We start from the raw sequence: 19,784 nt of genomic DNA, 5'->3' as shown, positions 1-19,784 counted from the left end.
AACATAATAAAATAATTCTCACGTTTCGGCCACAACGCAAGCAGCCGTCCTCAGGTGAAGACCAGGTCTGTCGGGGAAACCGACAGACCTGGTCTGCTTGCGTTGTGGCCGAAACGTGAGAATTATTTTATTATGTTTTATTTTTATTTATTACTTCCCTTCTACGTGACTTTACCAAAAGAACCAAGAAGGTGTTCTCCGTCGTCACGTGGACTTTTCTGGGTCCTCCGGTTTTTCCTTCCACATTGAAAAACATTTTAGATTATTTGGCTGTTATAAATTTCCACAAGCCACTTGATTGAGCCATCATGTGGCCAGGTCGCTTCTGAAGAGCGAAAAAGCTCAGTTGGCCTTACATTGTTAGAAAAGAGTTTAGGTTTTTATAAATTGTATTAACGAACCACGGTTATAACGGGACCCCTTAAACACTTAACCTGTTTTAGAGCAATGGAAAGTCCCCTGGTTAACTTATTTGATTAGACGCTATTTTCAGGTTGTGCAACTCGGCAAAACTGCAAAGGCAGATGTGCAGCCTCGTTACAATCCCCAATCACTAGGGGTGGAATGATAACATCACTTCACCAAAATAATCAGCCAATAGCATGAACGGATGTGTGTGCGCGTAAATGCCGGAAAGGTGCGTTGGTAGGCTCCCAAGTATGGGGTCTACCAACTGTATGCACAATACAAGTGCACAATCAGGACATCTATCCTAAGCCTCAAACCACTTTATACATCAGGCAAGCAACGCAAGCAACAGCTGTGTTCACGTGTCCAGGGCCTCGACTTTATTAAACACTGTACAGTGGGGGAGAGCTATTTCATGGAAAATGAAGTTTTGCTTTGGTGAATTAAGGTCAAATGTATGCCATAGATCAGTGTAGTTGAGTTGCTTCAATTTAGCAACCCTATGGAAATGCAAATATACCAGCTGTGTTCTCCCCACAGTGGGAATTTCCGAATCCAAAGAATGTATTTATACTGGAGGAATCCGTAGAGCTATAAAGCTCTTTCACAGATGTCCAGTAGATTAAAATGTGCACCAGTCGGCAATCCTCACTGGGACTTGGCACTCTGTATTCGTGATTGGAGGCATTTGTAGAAGTGTTGCATTAGCATTTAATGAAATGGTAATATACACAAATGTAAGTATAGCAGAAACGGTTAAAAACGGAAAATAGAAAAAAATATATATATGCATTTGCCTATTGCAGATTGTGACCTTCCCTTAACGCTTGAGGAATGCTCTTCCTCCCTCGGGAGTGAATCTTTTAAACCCCCAGTATATATATGGTGGCAGTGCAGATTCGTCAGCAATCTGGATTTTTTTTTTACTTAAATCGCCAACGTTTTTTTAATATTCATCGTGCGTGCGTTTGTAAAACAATTGCGTTCCACCGAGTTGTAGGAATCTCCTCCACATTCGAGTTATTCTGAAACACAGGCAAGGCATTCATCAGAAATGTTTGCATACAAAACTCTCCATCAGATCATGATAGACCCCGTTACCTTGGTAAGTAGCCCTGTGTTATGTGCAGGCGTGTCATGAATGCGACAGCTGTACATCTGCACTTCGATAATGACCGTGGTTATTATAATTAGCGGGTGCAGTGGTGGGTGGCGCAGTTGTGAGCACACTACACTGAATCTGGTGACATGGGTTCGATTCCTGGCTATGGCTAACAACAGTGGTGACTGATATGAACCGTCATGGTCCCTCCTCTCCCTTCAACCTGTCCTGGGTGGACAGCCAGCCCATCGTAAGCATTGCGAGATGAAAACCTCATGCAGGTCAAGGGGCTTATTTCGTTTTGCCAAGTGATACTCATATATATCAAGGTTCTGCAATCTACCTTCTTTTTATAAAATGAAATCTCTGAAATGTTTAACAGTAATTCCTATGAATCTAAAAATGATCCCCCCCATGAGCCGACTAAGTGGCACAGCAGTCGGTGCTGGGCCAGCACTTGAGGTCTTGGGTTTAAGTCGAGGTTACAGTCGCCCGTGATTAAACCACTTTCCCTTCTACAGTGAGTTGATGGTCACCACTGACCAGGCATAACCCATGGAATTAACGCAATCCACAATCTCGAGGGGTGTGTAAATGATACATTACTTCAGATATCAATGCTGAAGGCTCACGGTGCACGCATTGATTCACTTTATTGTTTTAAATGTATTCCTTTTAAGAACCTAAATATTTACACCGGAGGAATCTGATGAACGACAAAAGCTATTTTTAAATCCTTTATATTAAGTTCGCTTGCTTGCGCGCTTACGACCGTGCAAATCTTTCGGTCGTTTTTTAACCCACTTCCCGTGATCCAATCGAGCTGACATTTTGCACACAGACTCGTTGTGCGTAACAATGTATTTTCGTGAAAACATTTTTCCAAAATTTTACACTGTTTAAGAAAAAAAAAATTATATTTCATTACCAATTGCTTAATGGTGGCAGGCAATCATCTGACCCATAGGTGGCAGCCATCTCAAGCCAGAGGACGCGAGGACTCTAGCCGCCACGCATATAAAGGATTTATAGTGAAAAACTTTGTTTTTACGGGTTAATTTTTCATTCTGCTGAATAGTACACATGACAATTATACAGTACTCCTGCGAACACCTTATTGCTTTGCATGTAATGGGTTCAGATCACTAAAATCTATCTGAATCACGACCCCTCGTGTCAAAATAATTCCATGTGAGGAATGAATCTTTCCAAGCAGTAATCACGCCACAACAGTGGCTTTTCCTGTGCCAGAATCAGATTCGAATCTCGACATTTAATAACAATTCTGGAACATCGGCCAATCGTTATGCCCCGACAACCGATAGTCCATTTTTCGATTTAAAGCTTTCGTGACTGCAGGGATTCATCTTCTTGGTTCTTTCGGTAAAGTCACGTAGAATGTCTACTCGACAGACCTGCTCTCCACCTGAGGACGGCTGCTTGCGTTGTGGCCGAAACGTCGTGAGAATTTTTAAATGTTTTATTTTTATTATTTTATTATTTCCATTCTGCGTGACTTTACCGAAAGAACCAAGAACATGAACCGATAGTCCCTCCCTTAACCCTCTTCGGGGCACGCTCACTCACCTGGTTTGTTGGCACGCTCACGTGAGCGTATCCTCACAGCGGATGTACTCCCCAATGTCGGCCTGCTGGAACACCGTCACGGACATCGGGTCGCAGCGGCGGCACTCCTGCGTCGACTTGGCGGCGACGCCAAAACCCTGCAAGGTGGCGGGGTGTGACACAGGGACAGCGGCGATAACTACGCTAGCATCGCGTACAGCATCTCTACTTAACAATTTTTATGATCAACTTTTTCCATAAGTTGTTTATGGATTAAATCGCGTAAATGTGTCACTAAATTCACCACCAACTGACAGCCAATTAGTAATATTTGTTACAGCCAATTAGGTTTGTGACAAACCCTTAGAATTGGCTGCATCAGGTGGTGGCAGGTTTAACCGTATATTTATGCCATTAAATCCAAAAAAATCTCGTGATAATATCGTTCGCGAAAGCCTACACGTAAACTTTTTATTCTACCAGGTAAAGCCCACTGAGCTATTGGCTCAGATGTGGCCTCTGGGCGTCGTCGCTGCCCCGACTTGCGTTCAACAGGTCAAATAAATCGTGCAGCGTTGTGGGATGCTGTTGACATGAATGACGTAATGTAAAAATTAAAAGTTGATTATTATTAGAAGCGACCTGGCCACAAATGATAGCTCAACGAAGTGAAAATGTATAGCAGCCAAATAATAGAAATGCGTGATGTTGATTCTAAAATGTGGAGGGAGAAATAAACCGGGAGAACCCGGAGAAAAAGCTACATGCTCACAGGAAGAACATGCAAACTCCAAATATTACAGGTGTCCGGATCGGGATCAAACCCACGATATTCTGCACTTGGCGAGGAAAATAACATCACGCGACAAGGATGGTCTGTACCCCAGTCACTGCCATGGCACACAGGCATATGTCTAATATCAGCACTCTCCATAATAGCACTCGTCACCACCTCCACCATCATGGCCCACATCACATCTCCCCTGCGATCACACTCGCCATACCAGCACCACTGCCGATAACTACTCCTTACACACAGCAAGCCATCACACATACCATCTCCTGAATATAAAGACTTGTGCATTGTAGGAACACCCTGGGTTTTCTAATAAATTGGACATAAGTTTACAATTAATTTAGTTTAACCGCGGGAGAACTCAAGAGACGAGGATGAGTAATTTGCAAGTGACCTGGGGCTATGCATAATCCCCATAGTTATTTGTGGGTAATTTTACAAATTTGGACCCAGATGCCAGCACACAATGGTCTACTCTTGCAAATGACAGTCTTTAAACTTTAAAAAATCAAATCCCGCATATGGTTAAAACACCGCAGTAATATCCAGCGTGGCCCACTGGATTCGAACCGTGAATCTCTGCAACAAAGGGTGAACGCGCCATGCATTCCAACAGGCCAAATAAATAGACTTCCGTTCAATCGGTCAACAGATTAAAACATCTTTTCACGTGGAGATGCAGCAGGATGCAAGTAAAGTTTTATATTTCTTTTTACACGCAAGTTTATTTTCCCCACAATTGTATTCCAATTGTGCTATTGACACGACGTAACGAGTAGTAAGGATCCGTTCCGAACTCTTCAAATGGCCCGTTGAAGAAGACATTACACAACTACTTCTGAGATCCCTTAAATCGTGCACGCACACAAAGACCCCCCGTATAGCCTTAACAGACTGTAGGGGCAAGTGCTGTTAGCGAGCACCTATGAAGGCCGGAACGGTACACGAGGGGGTGGGTGGCCAGCACCACGCCCGACCGCCTTTGTCTCCCTAGTGGTGATGTTTACACACCGCACCAGGTACTCATTTCAGGCTGAGTCGACCTAGGGGAGGCCCAGGACCGGTTCAGATAATCGTCACTGGTGTTGGCCGTGAGCGGGAATCGAACCAGGGTCGCCAGGTTCATAGCGCAGCGCGCTAACCGCTACACTACCGCTCCCCACACGCGCACACACACACACACTACCAATGGGACCTCTTCAACATCTGTGGCGAAGCTCACCAGAGGCACGTCGGCCATGGAATAGACGACGACGCCCTGGTACTGCGGCGTGTTCTCCGTGATGCGGCCGAGCCCCGACTTGAGGACGTGGTTTCCGTAGAGGAACGACTGCTCCGAGCCGGGCTTCACCCACACTTTGTACTACGACACGCGACACACGCAATTACCTCGCCGACCTCATCAGGGAACGTGAAACCATCATCACGCGAACTCCTGTCCCCATCCTCAAAGCGGCAGCAGCGGCTTTTGCCTGGCCGTTGAACAAAAACGGTGGTTACACCGCATCGTGCGCTTTTGGATGTGCTTATACGGCCGTCTGGAACGCTCTTCCTTCCCATATTAGGAAGCCACTGGAGCTATGCACTTTTAAATCTAGATTGAAAACTAATTTCTTTAAAAGTTTATTGTGTTTAGTTTTTTTGTCCTTTCTCCGATTAGCACTGTTGGCTACTATGGTGCAAAATAAATTCACAGAACAGCGAGTGTTTGCGAGCTGATAGCCACGATTCACAGCTGACATGTCTGAAAGTGACCGCTTAACCAGGCAAGTGCAAATCTGTGGCAATAAGACGATCACGTTCGAGAGGTTAACATAACCACTCATTGTGTGACCGAACCGGTAAGTCGTGCGACGTCACGGGCTTTACGTTATTTGCCGCTCTCAATAAAGATTCCGATTCCCACCCAGCACCTGTAAATGAGACGTCATCCCAATATTCCGATCCCTCTACAGCCTCCCAATGCAATCCCAGATGAAATGTCAATATCCTCCATGGCCTCGTTCCTGCCTACCTCTCATCTCACTCTTAACCCCCCTCCATGCACTCTGCTCCAGTAACCAAGGCTTTCTCCTCTGGTGCCTCCATAAACTGGAACTCCATTCCCTCAGCCATGCGTGCTGTTGACGGTGTTTCTGTTCAAGCTTAGACATTCATGTCCCTCCATAGTCTGGAGCTCCCGTCCCCCAGCCTTCCGTGCTGTTGGTTTCCTGTCCCTGGGCACCACGGTGGCGAGATGTTAACTACCTTGCCTGGTATCCAGGAGATTGTGGGTTTGATCCCGACCCCGATGGCTGCATATTTTGAGTTCGCATGTTCTCCCTGTGGCTGTGGATATTTCTCCGGGTCCTCCTGTTTTTCCCTCCACATTTAGAAACGTCCGTTTAAGAGTATTTGGCTGCTATAAATGTCCACATGGTAAGCCACTTTTGCAAAGCTATCATCTGTGGCCAGGTCACTTCTGAAAACGAGCTATATGGGTCAGTGGGCCTTAACTGAGAAAATAACAAAGAGTTTATAGTTTTATAATTGATTTAAGGTTGAGTCGACCTAGGCAAGGCCCAGGATGGTAGTAAAAATAACAATCTTCGACTAATCAACGGAACGTTGACTCCGAATTGTTACCATTTGTTAGCTCTCTGCGACAGCGAGAGAGACTCCACAACACCGTCCGAGTAGAGACGTTCCCTTTAACTCGCATCGACGTGAGCCTTGCTGAGGATCGCTAATCGTGGCCAAGCAGCTGCTTGAGTGTGTTACTTCAAGTCCAAGCTCAGGGGGGACACCTTCCTTTTCCTCTGCCTCCGACCGACTGCCTCCAAAACGAATACGCCCATCGTGTTTGCGCGAGTGCGCGCTCGTCACACCTTGGCGTACGGCGCGAGGAAATCGAGCGCCGTCACGTGCAGGCGGAACTTGCGCGTCTTGGAGAACTTCCCCATGCACGTTCCTACGCACACGAGGTGCTCGCGCGCCACGCTCGTCGCCATCCGCAGCAGCTTGTCGCTGAAGATTTTCGCGGAACGCAGGAAAACGGACAAGCAGCACACGCGCGGTGATTAGCGACGCACTTGGAGCAGTGGTTTCATTTCTGCTGCTACTCTGACCCAGAGGTCGCAAACGGGTTTTGATTCCTTACCCGTACCCGGCCGCACCAGGGTCGCAAACGGGTACCCATACCCTACCCGATACCCGGCTACCCGTACCCGGCCACCCGTACCCGGCCGGGTATGGGTAGCCGGGTATCGGGTAGGGTACGGGTATCGGGTACCCGTTTGCGACCTCTGCTCTGGCCACACCAAGTTGCGGGGTAAATTGACGACCGAGGGAAACTGCAGAAAAGGTGAATGGCAATTCAAGCAATGTTGGAGTTTAACTGCAGAATATATATATTTTAAAATCACGTGGTCACGTTTATTGTTTATTTGGTCTTTATTCTGGAATAGGTCCCATGGTGCTCGTGACTCTTTCCTACGCGATGAAGCAACATTTTTTAACAAGATAATTGTTTTTTTACCCTTCTATCTGGTAACAAAACTGACACCTTTTTTACAAGGAGTCATGTTTGCATAGACCACAATACCTGCAGTCATAATGCAAACAAAAAACATAACTCTGATAATGTATGCACTGTCCTTGAAGTTGATTGGTGCACACCCGAGACAGCTTTCCATAGAGCCTAGTCTCACATGGGTTGGACCAGATCACGCCAAAAGGCGCATTATTTAACAAGCCTGTCTGACGAACCCCTGAATGTGGAAACCTGTCCAGATTTTTTAAACTTACACATACTCCATAAAACACACTGGTCGAGAAGGCGCAGAGGTCGAATTACTTCCCCCCCCCCCCTGATTCGTGTGGAAACAGACCAAGGTATAATATTTACATCATTACAGTTGGGTCAAGAGTTCACACTCAATACTCGTAAACCATCATCTCGTCTCATGTCTTGAGTTGGATTACGGCTAACATCAATGGAAAGTCACATCCGAGCCGGTCCCTCCCCCTTCACTAGGCCGTACTGAACAGCGTTAAGCGTGTAGGCCTTCAAAGCTCATTTATAAAGTCTATTAATTATTTATACGGTTAATGTCCGAAAAGATACCACTCCGATGAGCACTGTTGGCTACGTACGGTGCGAAAGAAGTTCAACAACAACATCCGCCATTCGTCACAAAGTGGCGGTGACGTCGCGGCTCCTGTGCCAGGCTAGGTGCACCGAGGCCATGAAAAGTGTCGAAGGCTCTCCCGACAGCTCACGGGGCAGACCCAGGTGCCACGCGTTGACCGACTGCGATGACTGGCAGATAGCACCAGCTGTGCGCTCTACTGTGCCGACTAGCTTAATTTTAATCCGCCCGGCGTTGTTGTGAGCGTCGCTCCTCCACCCTCCGTTGCTGTTGGGAGCGCGACTGACTCTAAACTACCCAGCAGCGAAGTTCAACATTACAGTATACACATGCATACCTCATGTAGTACACGCGCTCCCTCTGCAAGCGAAAGCAGTACGACCCATCCGGTCTGTCCAGAAGCATCTTCACATTGTCCCCGACACTGGCGACGAGACGAGGCAACGACACGCGGCCGAGTTTAACACCGGACCCAAAACCCAGCCAGAAACATTCCCTTTAAAAATACACTTGCTCATCTGACGTTAATAAAAGCAACTCAACTGTAAAGTTGGCGTTTTGCGTTAAAACGATCGATTATTTCGTCGTCATGCAGTGTACAGTGGTGCGGAGACCATATTCGGAAATGATTTCGACGGTAAATTGTGGCCTACGTAGCGAGCATACCGGCCTCTGCTCAATGTTAGCCAGGCGTGGGTTCAATTACGTAATTCGTAATGAAACGTGATCAGAAATGTAATTATGATATACTCTCTAACAACAAATCTGCTGTTGCACCTGTAACTACAATTGCCCCCACGTCTCGCCGTTAGGCCGCAGCTAGCCCTAGGCGACGTCGCTTTAGCCTGAGCGATACACAAAACGCCGCCGTCCGCACCCCCCCCCACCACCCCAGCGCTACTCACTATTTGGATAACTTCTCGAACAGAGACTTCGTCTCTTCCTCCGTCAGTGGACGCATGTTTCCTCGGACTCTGCGACGAAATCTCCACTCGGCGGCTCCAGCAGAGATCAGCAGCGAGCGAGCGAGGGAGCAGCAGCAGAAGTCGAGGCCGGCCGAGTGCTCGACCACGTGTCGGTGGACCCACGAGGTTGGTGGAGGAGGCGCTCGCGCGCGTCGATGACGCAATCACCGCTCGCCGATGACGTCACGAGGGCATCGGCAACAGAGCTGCGCCCTCATCCTCCTCCCCCCCCCCCAAAAAAATAAGAAATAAACCGGTGACGCAGTTTGTCGTCGAGAACCCGGCAGCATCATTCGGGAACAAACTTATAATTGGCGAGCGTCGTTTGCGGAGATTAAAAGTCGCAAAAGTAGACAAGCGGGCAACGCCTCCGTAAATAGCTGGTCCCTTCCAGATGACAAAAAAATACGCTTCCGGTTAACCGCGCGGGGCCTTCTGGGAGTGAGTTACGAGAAAATGATGTCACCGGGCGTAGGGTAGCATGACGTCATCGCGCACAGCGGCGGCGTGACGTCACCGCGCTGGTATTGAGAAACCGCGCCGGCCCCCGCGCGCTGACGTCATCTCCGGCCCACGCGCGCCGACGTCATCTCCGGCTCGCGCGCGATGGCGTCATCGACGAATCAGCGCGCGATGACGTCATCGACGGGCTGCTCGCGATGGCGTCATCGACGGCCCCCGCGCGATGACGTCATCGATGGCCGCTCGCGATGGCGTCATCGACGACCAGCGCGCGATGACGTCATCGATGGCTGCTCGCGATGGCGTCATCGACGGCCCCCGCGCGATGACGTCTTCGTAGAATTCCGACGCCGTGCGCGATGACGTCACGAGGCGCGCACGTGTAGGGGGGGTGGGGGGTGGGGGCCCGGTGTGGGGGATAGAAAAAAAGTTAGCGGCCGATCGCGGGGAGCGCTCATTTACAGCGAGAGGCGACAGAGGGAGACAGGGGAGAGACAGGGGGTAGGGAGAGAGTGGGGAGAGAGAGGGCAGTGAGAGAGTGGGGAGAGAGAGGGCAGTGAGAGAGTGGGGAGAGACAGGGTAGGGAGAGAGTGGGGAGAAACAGGGGTAGGAGAGAGTGGGGAGAGAGAGGGCAGTGAGAGAGTGGGGAGAGAGTGGGGAGAGAGAGGGCAGTGAGAGAGTGGGGAGAGACAGGGTAGGGAGAGAGTGGGGAGAAACAGGGGGTAGGAGAGAGTGGGGAGAGAAAGGGGGTAGGAGAGACAGGGAGTAGGGAGAGAGTGGGGAGAGAGAGAGCCGGGAGAGAGTCGGGGGAAACTTTATCGTGGGACTTATTTCCGTCTCCCTCCACGCTTAGGGCGATGATGGACGGAGGTGGACAAGACGCGGAGAAGCGAGAAGGTGCGTGCCTCTTCCCACACCCGACACGAACCCCTAACACTCAACTCAACCCCTATCCCCTACACCACCCCTAACACCTCAACCCCTGCACCACCCCTAACACCTCAACACCCATCCCCTACACCAGGGGTCGGCAACCAAAATAACAAGAAGAGCCATTTCTTTCCAATTCGGTACAAAATTCAGTATTTCAAGAGCCGCAATGCATCTGAGTACATACTGTACATACGTACATATCGTCAAGAAGCAGCCCGTAAAGAGCCGCATGCGGCTCCGGAGCCGTAGGTTGCCGACCCCTGGTCTAGACCGTCAGTCATGAGAGAACGATGAACCCTCACCTACCCTGACTATCCCTTATGTCCCTCGCTCGTACCCCACCCCTTCTCTTACTCTATCCCTACCCTATCTCTACCCCATCCCTATTCCTTATCCCATCCCTCGCTCTTAGCCCACCCATTGCCATATCCCTACCCTTACTCTGTCTACCCTATCCCTACCCTATTCATTATCCTGTCTCTAACCCTTACCTGTAGCTCTACACCTTGCCCTATCCCTACCCTATTCATTATCCTGTCTCTAACCCTTACCTGTAGCTCTACACCTTGCCCTATCCCTACCCTATTCATTATCCTGTCTCTAACCCTTACCTGTAGCTTTAAACCTTGCCCTATCCCTACCCTATTCATTATCCTGTCTCTAACCCTTACCTGTAGCTTTAAACCTTGCCCTATCCCTTACCCTATTCCTTATCCTATCTCTAACCCTTACCTGTAGCTCCAACCCTTGCCCTATCCCTACCCTATTCATTATCCTATCTCTATCCCTTACCTGTAGCTCCAACCCTTGCCCTATCCCTTACCCGATGTTGCACCTCCGATTAGCACGGTTGCGTAAGAAGTTCAAGTTCAACATACAGTACTTGCCGCTGCACGTTACCACCAAGTGGGTGTGAAGCTCACGTGTGACGCACGTATCATTCACCCCTGTGACTGCGAAGGTACATTCACCACCAGCCTTGTCATATCCACTGCTGAATGAAGGCGTCTGTAAGCCGTCAGGTTTTTGTTGTGATTTCACTCTTGCATTCGCAGTAGAGAACCAGTGCCGTCTGCTGTAATTGTCTCTGTGAACCTGCATTTGTCCGGCCTCTGAGGGTTCCAGTGGGACAGCCAGTGGGACAGCCTCTGAGACATCATCTGAGACAACTTCTGAGACATCATCTGAGACAACTTCTGAGACAGCCAGCGAGACAGCCAGTGAGACATCTTCTGAGACATAATCTGAGACAACTTCTGAGACATCACCTGAGACATCCTCTGAGACATCCTCTGAGACATCATCTGAGACAACTTCTGAGACAGCCAGCGAGACAGCCAGTGAGACATCTTCTGAGAAATAATCTGAGACAACTTCTTAGACATCATCTGAGACATCTTCTGAGACAACTTCTGAGACATCATCTGAGACATCCTCTGAGACAGCCAGTGAGACATCTTCTGAGACAACTTCTGAGACATCATCTGAGACATCATCTGAGACATCTTCTGAGACATCATCTGAGACATCATCTGAGACAACTTCTGAGACAGCCAGCGAGACAGCCATTGAGACATCTTCTGAGACAACTTCTGAGACATCATCTGAGACATCATCTGAGACATCCTCTGAGACAGCCAGTGACACAGCCAGTGACACAGCCAGTGACACAGCCTCCGAGACTTGCATTGTCCATTGTCTCATTATCAGCGCAATGTGAGTGGCTATCTCGGGGTAGCTGAGGTCACAGACACTTGCCCCGCAGTTGGAACGAGTCAGTTCAGATCCCGGACCACGGTAACATGACAGGGCCCACCAGGCTATCTGGCATATTTCAGCAGTGGATAGGCCATGTTGCACTCCTTGTATGAAAACACCTCCGATGGATGGTCTCACCTCGTGTCTATGGAATGTGGAATTTCCTCCTTGCCTGTTTTGATAATTTTAAAGACTTGTTTAGCCCCCCTTTGTCAATCCACTGCTGGATGAAGCCCCCCCCCCCACTACTTGTCGGTCACGGGACAGGGGTAGCTCAGGAATGGTTCAGATATCACTCGCCATGGCCCTGATTCAGGTTTAGGTCGACCGGGTGATTTGTACGTGTGTTACAATATATAGGTTGATGGTGTCGTGGTTAGCACATTGGACTTGTAATCCAGAGGTCGTCAATTCATTCTCCCAGGACTGCCGGTAAAGCAACCGACACTTTTCTCAGATCCTAACGCCTCTTCCCAGCAGTAGTGACGGGAACACTACAGTGGTGGACTGGCTGGCCGCACGTGGTGTGGTGCAGTGTCAGAACTCCCACGTCCTCCCCAGTCGTCTGGCCAGCGTGGAAGAGTAGGCCAAATACTTTCTGCATGGGGTGTCTCTAGCTGCCTCTAGTGCAGTGTTATTCATTGCAAGTTTCGTCGGCCGTTGGCGGCCCCTGGGGGCCTTTAGTGCGGCCCCTGACGCGTGGCCCCCCCGACAACACACAATTGTGAAAACACCCCCCATCATCATCATCATCATCGTGCTGCTGTCAAACTCCCAATAGTGTCAAATGTGTGGCGGGCCACATACACTGACGATGTCTTATCGGCGAAAGTGCCCTCCCCCCTCCTCTGAAAATTAGTGAAGAACAACTGCCCTAGTAGAAGCCCGTTGCCAGCAGTGCCGTGAGCAATCAACCGCGGGGCCACACCTTTACCTTGTTCTACAAAGGTTGATGATGGCATCGTGGCTCTACACAGGTTGATGATTGTTGACGGTAACGTTGGCGGTGTTTCCCAACTCGTTTTGCTCGCCCCCTCGTCCCCTCGCCGCGTGCGTCGCAGGCCAGGCGGCCGGAGTCCTGGGCGGGACGATAGCGGCGGCGCGGGCGCCAGCGGAGCTCGCAGAGCCTGCGGAGACGGTGGGGAAAACGCTGTCGGACACGGGGCGCTTCTCCTACGCAGCGCTCTGCGCCATCTCCCTCGCGTCGCTCTTGCCCACCGACAACCACAGGTGCGTGGCGAGGCGGCGATGGCTGCATCGTGGCTCAAACCCGTTGGCGCCGCCACCGCCACTACCACCACCGCCACTACTACCACCGCCACCGCCACTACTACCACCACCACTACTACCACCACTACTACCACCACCACCGCCACTACCACCACCACTACTACCACCACCACCGCCACTACCACCACCACCACTACTACCACCACCACCGCCACTACCACCACCACCGCCACTACCACCGCCACTACTACCACCGCCACTACTACCACCGCCACCACAACTTCCACCACCACTTCCACCACCACCAATACAGTACCAATAGCCGCCATTCGCCACGAAGTGACGGTGACGTCACCACAGCACCTGTGCGAGGCCAGGTGCACTTTGAGGCCACGTCGAGTGTCGAAGGCTCCGCTGGCAGGAGGTCACGGGACGGACTCGGTGCCATAGGTTGACTGCCTGATATAATTGGCGGATGCATCAGTTGTGTCAACTACCTCCACCACCACTACGACCACTACCACCACCACTTCGCTACCAACACTTCCAACCCTCCACCAGGTCCCGCAAATGCTGCACAGCTGTTGCACAGTAGGCAAGCAGCAGCCTCCACGATCTGCCTCGAGGGTGTTTTGCCATCTGCTCTTAGATCACTGAACTTGCGTAAACCGCTGCAATGCCTGTCGCGGTAGCTGGCCCCTCCGCCACCCAAACTTGAAAACTAATTTCTTGAGATCCGTGTTTAGTTTATTGTCCTTCCCCCGCACCTCCGACTTGCACGGTTGGCTGCGTACGGTGTGAACGAAGTTCAGCATACATACGTGCATACCCTGCACACACGTCCTATCCAGCGCGATGATATCGGCTCGTGCGCGGGAGATAGGTGTGTGGGTTACGTTGCAGGCCCACGGTATGGGGAAGGCCTTCATTCAGCAGTGGATTGATTGTTCGTGGCTGCTGATGATGATGACGACGACGAGGAGTATACTGACAGAGTGGGCATGACTTAAACATGAAAATAAGGTAGTGGGAAGTGCTTTGTCATTCAGTTTTTGTTGTTTCCAGTCGCTTTCACTTGGGGAGAAGTTAACATGCACACGAGTTTAAAGTTTAAACTTCTGTGAACTCAGTCACTGCGAGGAATGCGTAGGTTATCAAGTGTCACGCCAAGGTGGAATTATTCCAGTGAGATCCGGTTTGTTGAGTCCCTCCGTGCCACTGTTTACTCAAGCTTGCCGCCAACTCTATCCACAGAAACCTAATGCAGATAGATTATCGGGCGCAATTATTGGCATGGTGGTTGCCTGCGGATGGGACGTGAAGCAGCTGTGCCTCTTCTGAACCCCGACGCTAATGCCACGATTACCCAGTGTCCCACGCCGCTGTTGTGATGCCGCTGTCACTACTGGAGGCGTTTAAGTGTAAGCCGGCCGGGTGGCTCGGCTTTGGAGTGAGCGGCACAGAATCGGACAGTTGCAAGTTCACATCTCGCTTGGTGGTTGACTCAGCCCATCAGCGCTGCAGGGTTGATAAAATGCAGGGCACTTTGTGAGAAAGTCAATAGTGGTGGTGCTATGGTAGACTCACCCCGACGTAGAAATGTTGGATTTCCATCACTTGGCACTTGGCAACAGTAGCTAAACTAAAAGTAAACTATTTTTATTATACCAGCTAAGGCCCACTGGCAGTGGGGGGGGGGGGGGTTGGGTGGCACGTGCCCCCCCAATGATCCGATCGAAATCCCTCATTTCGATCGGATCATTGGGGTTTATCTCCATAGATATAAAAGGCAAAGTTGTGATTATGTGCGTCTGTTCAACATGTTTAGCGTACTTCCCGACATGCAACAAACTTTAAATTTGCCATGTGGGTACTTTCCAGACTGTACACCATGCAAAAATTATAAAAATACACTTTTTTGGGCGGGGGGGGGGGGGGAAGCTCAATAATGCATATATTTTTTGCACGGCAAGTGAGCTGTGACGTCAAATCTGTCACGTGACCCGCGCACGTCGTGGTTAGCGCGCTGCACTATGAACCCGGCGACCCGAGTTCGATTCCCACTCACGACCAACACTGGTGACGATTATTTGAACCGGTCCTGGGCCTCCCCTAGGTCGACTCAGCCTCAAACAAGTAACTGGTGTGTTGTGTGTGAACATCGCCACTGGGGAGACAAAGGTGGCCGGGCGTGGTGAATCCAAGTCCCGGGCGAAGCCGGGTAGTACAGCTAGTTAGTAATATATCGGCATTTTGCGACCCTCACTGCCACTGTGTAGCATATTATCATGTGCCAGGGACTCTATGAGATGATAGGATAATAGTCTGAGTCCATAATTGGCAATAAGTAATGGCAAAGCAGTTATAAGTGACTCACAGAATTATGCACAGTTGTGTATACAGTACACGACTTCCCTGAAGGCATTCACCTTCAGCGAGCGCGATGCCGATCACACACGGTTCAAATTCGACCCTCGATCGATGGCTGTGCCATCGCTGCACACGCGTCGAATAAAAAGCAAGGGACAATTCCTTACTTACTAACAACTCCTATAATTTTTCATTGCTGGAGGGGTTGCCCCCCTACCTGAAAATCCTGGCTCTTGCCATTGCCCACTGAGATATATATAGCTCTGTTTTTTTAATTGACCTGGTCACAAATAATAGCCTGATGAAGCGGTTGATCGCGTGGAAATTTACAGCAGCCACATACTCTCCGCGCATGATTCTAAATGCGGAGGAAAAGACTGGAGGACCCAGAGAAAAACCCACGCGACCACGGGGAGAGACGCAAACTCCAAATATACAGCAGGCATCAGGGTCACGCTCGAAACCGCGACCGTCTGTATACCAGGCGAGGAAATTAACATCTCGCCACCGTGGCGCCCATTAATACTGGTTTCTTAAGAGTTCATACTCTTAGTTCTTTCGGTAAAGTCACCATGTAGGTAAAAAATGAAATTAAAATTAATAAAAATAAAACAATAAAATCACGACGTTTCAGAGGCAACACAAGTCTCCGTCATCAGGTGGGACCGTCTCAGCCAGATTTACTGCATCAAGTGAGGGAAGGATTCAAGATGCAAGCTCTTAAATACAAGTTAGGGGGGGAGGAGAGGGGGGGAGGAGCTTATCAGAATGTGGTAGCCAATGAATGGAACGTATCGGGAGGGGGGGGGGGCTAAAAGAGGGCACGGGGTACTCGTGGGCGTGGACGTGTTTGTGCGCAAGTCACTATGGATGCACATGATAGAAAAGAAACGAAAATGCCCATGTTTATACCAGTGTTGGCTGACAATAAAGAGAGTACTGTTAAACGCTAGGGATGTTAACACTCGGTAAAGTAAAATAGTGCCTGTCAGATAAGATGGTCCAAAAATGTGTAGTTAAATCACCAACACCATCGGGTTAGGCACAATTGACCACGGGACGTGTCGCCCTGCAGCGAGTTCCGTAAGCGGTTCACGACGTCGCTCACCGAGTGGCTGGGCCTGCCCGCGACGGTGCTGCCCATCATGGAGGCGTTCGCCGAGGGCACGGGCGGCGAGGGCTCCGACTCGTTCGTCGATCTGATCGCTCGGGAGCTGGGACCGCGGTCGGAGAAGAGCGACGGGTTCATGCCGCTCGTTCAGGTGCGCGCGCCACGCACGTGTGCCGAGCCGTCTCTCGCTCGCGCCGTGGAGACGTTGTTACGAGGGCGGCTGCGCGATTGCGGACGCACGTTCACTCTTAAAGAGATGCGGACGACTTACTTGGACGTTGCGACGACCCACAGGGCACGGGGCAGCCCTCGTCCTCCAGCAGTGGACGGACAAACCGGGCTCTGCATTACCGTAGTCGTACGTGTGCCTCTGTGTGTACATCGCTTGCGGTGCATCTGATCGCGACAGATCGTGTGTTTGCATGAATGTTCATTGAACTTCTTTCACACCGTACGTATATATGTTTGAGCGGTTGAGCCTTCAGAGTAATTAGATGGGTAACCACCATGGATTAACAGGTGTTGTAGGCTCTTGAGATACGTTGTAGGCAATAGGAAAGAGCAGCGGAATGTATAGTTGTAACAGTACCGAGTTGCTCCTGTGCCTATGCTCCAACCTGTTTACCAACCAAAGCACTGGCCGGCCTGGTGAGATGTAGTGAAGCAACCTGCATGACTCGCACGGACTGGGGGGAGGCCTTCATCCGGCAGTGCGTTTTTACAACGGACTGTGCCTGCTTATGTACGTTTCAGGCGATGAGCAAATGAGATTTGTCGTGTCGTTTTGCGAGCAAGCCCTAATAACCGATACCGGAGCTGTGCCGGACAGCAATGCATGCTCGCTTCCCCTGTGCTCTGCCGCGCACAATGAAAGAATATCAATTGAAGAGTGTCAATGTTTTTGACCGATTACAATACAAAATAAAATGTCGTCAGAATCGAATGCGATTAACAACGTCCATTGATTATCTCTGTCCGTCTCTTGCAGGACCTTGTCATGTTTGCGCTGAAGGACGGTAGGTGCAACGTGATGTCATCGGGCTTGATCATCATCAACCTTGTCGCTCACTCACACCGTCTTTGCTCAGATGTTAAAGCAAAAGAAATGTTTTTGGCCGAATATTAAACTCTGGCGGGGCGAGTGGCAGGGAAATATTTTGCACGCTGCACTATAAGCCTAGCAAGCCTGAGTGCGATTCCCAGTTGGCTCATATGAGTCGTGACCAGTCCTGGGCCTCCCCTAGCTCGACTCAGCCTCAACTGAGTACCTGGTGCGGTGTGTAAAAACATTGCCATTGGGAAGACAAAGGCGGCCGGGCGTGGTGCTGCCCACCCATCCTTCCCGTGTGCCGTGCCGGGCTTCACAGCTGCTGTCCTAATTTTGGAGCTTTCGTGACTGCACAGAAACGACCTCTCTCTTTGTGCCGATGTGTCCTCTCTCTGTGTGTCCTTGTGATGTCTGTCTGCTTGTGTGTCTGTCTATGGTTTTCTAGTTAGATTTTTGTTGCTATTTATTTTATGCCTGATGATGATTGCTTGTGTTGCAATCGAAACGTCGTAATATGCTATTATTTAATTTATTATTTTATCTTTAGACGTGACTTTACCGAAAGAACCAAAGAAAGAATTCATAGCTGCTCCCTCACAGCACTTGCCCCGACAGTCTGGGAAGGTTACATGGAGGATATTTGTGCGCAGGCTGTTATGACGCCCGGGCGCACGTCTTGGTGCGTCACATCGCCTGGCTACTCCGTGTCCAGCCCGAGGATCTGGAGGACTTTGAGGACACTGTCGTCTCAAGCCTCAACTCCACGCCAAACGAGGAGACGCCGTGAGTGACCGCCCGTGCGCCCGCCAGCCCCCACCCTCTCGTCTCTTAGCGGCAGGAGTGGGGAAGCTACCCTACGGCCCGCGGGCTTTTATTTCACACGACTCACGGGCAGCCACGTGGGGTCCAGCCACCACGCGAAAACTTCCCGCAAACGATATTCTATCTACACCATTGGAACCTCATTTGCCAGTAAAAAATATGATAATTGTTTTTTTACCCTTCTATCTGGCAACAAAACTGACACCTTTTTTTTACAAGGAGTCATGTTGTAAAAAAAGGTGTCAGTTTTGTTGCCAGATAGAAGGGTAAAAAACCAATTAACATATTTTTTACTGGCAAATGAGGTTCCAATGGTGTAAATGCTTACCCCGAGCTCTCATACTCTGATGGTGCATTGTCTTTGAGTTGTGCGCCTTTTGGCGTCATCTGGTCCAACCCATGTGAGACTAGGCTCTAAGGAAAGCTGTCTCGGGTGTGGACCAATCAACTTCAAGGACAGTGCATACATCATCAGAGTTATGTTTTTTGTTTGCATTATGACTGCAGGTATTGTGGTCTATGCAAACATGACTCCTTGTAAAAAAATGGTGTCAGTTTTGTTGCCAGATAGAAGGGTAAAAAACCAATTATGATATTCTATCTCTTGCCACAAGCAACTTTAGCCGCACCGATCGGGTATTGGTAGGGGAATTAGCTGCACTCACTTTTGTCGGTGGTAATGCGTGGCTCTGCCAGAGGGAAGTGAGAGCTCTACTCGGCCCGCATGAAGGGAAACAAAATTCCCACCCCTTCCTCTGCCCAGCCCGCGATATCGTTCGGCTGCAAAGACAGCTGCTTGCCATCCTGACACTTTGTCATTGGTGCAAACAGCTCACAAGTCAACTATCAAATAATTATTTTCGTCCAATCGTTTAATTCGAGGTGCAAGTAACCATTCACCCGTAGGCGATAGCGATTCGGTCCAAGGATCGATTCTTTTTTGTTAACCTCGTGGTTAATGTAACGGCCACTCATGGCTGCCGGTGGTGGGGTGGGGGTCACGGCAACTCGCAGTGTATCGGCGTCACCATCAGCGATGGTCTCGCCACTGTTGGATGAAGGCATCCCTAAGCCATCGCCGTC

General features: G+C 50.0%; 2 protein-coding genes across 3 annotated transcripts in view; one reads left to right on the top strand and one right to left on the bottom strand.

Annotated features, from left to right (window-relative positions):
- Positions 1-761: 761 nt before the first annotated feature.
- On the bottom strand, positions 762-9,363 carry NIP7 (nucleolar pre-rRNA processing protein NIP7). Its single transcript, XM_061568124.1, has 6 exons — positions 8,908-9,363; positions 8,340-8,426; positions 6,740-6,878; positions 5,095-5,235; positions 3,098-3,234; positions 762-1,433 (listed from the first exon to the last, which is right to left on the bottom strand). Exons 1-5 carry the CDS (start codon positions 8,961-8,963, stop codon positions 3,115-3,117), a joined length of 543 nt encoding a protein of 180 aa, XP_061424108.1. The 5' UTR covers positions 8,964-9,363; the 3' UTR covers positions 762-1,433; positions 3,098-3,114.
- An 827-nt stretch (positions 9,364-10,190) lies between these two features.
- The window catches only part of TMCO4 (transmembrane and coiled-coil domains 4), a 28,916-nt gene continuing 19,322 nt past the window's right edge, over positions 10,191-19,784 (top strand). The window contains exons 1-5 of one of the 2 annotated variants that reach the window (XM_061567934.1): positions 10,191-10,326; positions 13,182-13,350; positions 16,796-16,982; positions 17,820-17,847; positions 18,530-18,662. In XM_061567934.1, the coding sequence (XP_061423918.1) occupies positions 10,287-10,326; positions 13,182-13,350; positions 16,796-16,982; positions 17,820-17,847; positions 18,530-18,662 (557 nt within the window). In that variant the 5' untranslated portion in view covers positions 10,191-10,286. Of the gene's footprint in view, positions 10,327-13,181; positions 13,351-16,795; positions 16,983-17,819; positions 17,848-18,529; positions 18,663-19,784 lie in introns of those variants that run through there. The other variant, XM_061567935.1, reaches the window with a different exon arrangement.

Source organism: Lethenteron reissneri, chromosome 40 (assembly GCF_015708825.2).
Source record: "Lethenteron reissneri isolate LAM-NWPU_2019-01 chromosome 40, ASM1570882v1, whole genome shotgun sequence".
NCBI lineage: Eukaryota > Metazoa > Chordata > Hyperoartia > Petromyzontiformes > Petromyzontidae > Lethenteron > Lethenteron reissneri.
The sequence above is the reverse complement of the archived record's forward strand: the minus strand, read 5'-3'. Positions and strand labels throughout refer to the sequence as shown.

Coding starts and splice junctions, on each gene's coding strand:
- NIP7 (XM_061568124.1), bottom strand. CDS start 8,963: ATGCGTCCACTGACGGAGGAAGAGACGAAGTCTCTGTTCGAGAAGTTA. Junction 5,236..6,739: donor TCCTCGCGCCGTACGCCAAG/GTGTGACGAGCG, acceptor CGCGTGTCGTAG/TACAAAGTGTGGGTGAAGCC. Junction 3,235..5,094: donor CCATGGCCGACGTGCCTCTG/GTGAGCTTCGCC, acceptor GCCACCTTGCAG/GGTTTTGGCGTCGCCGCCAA.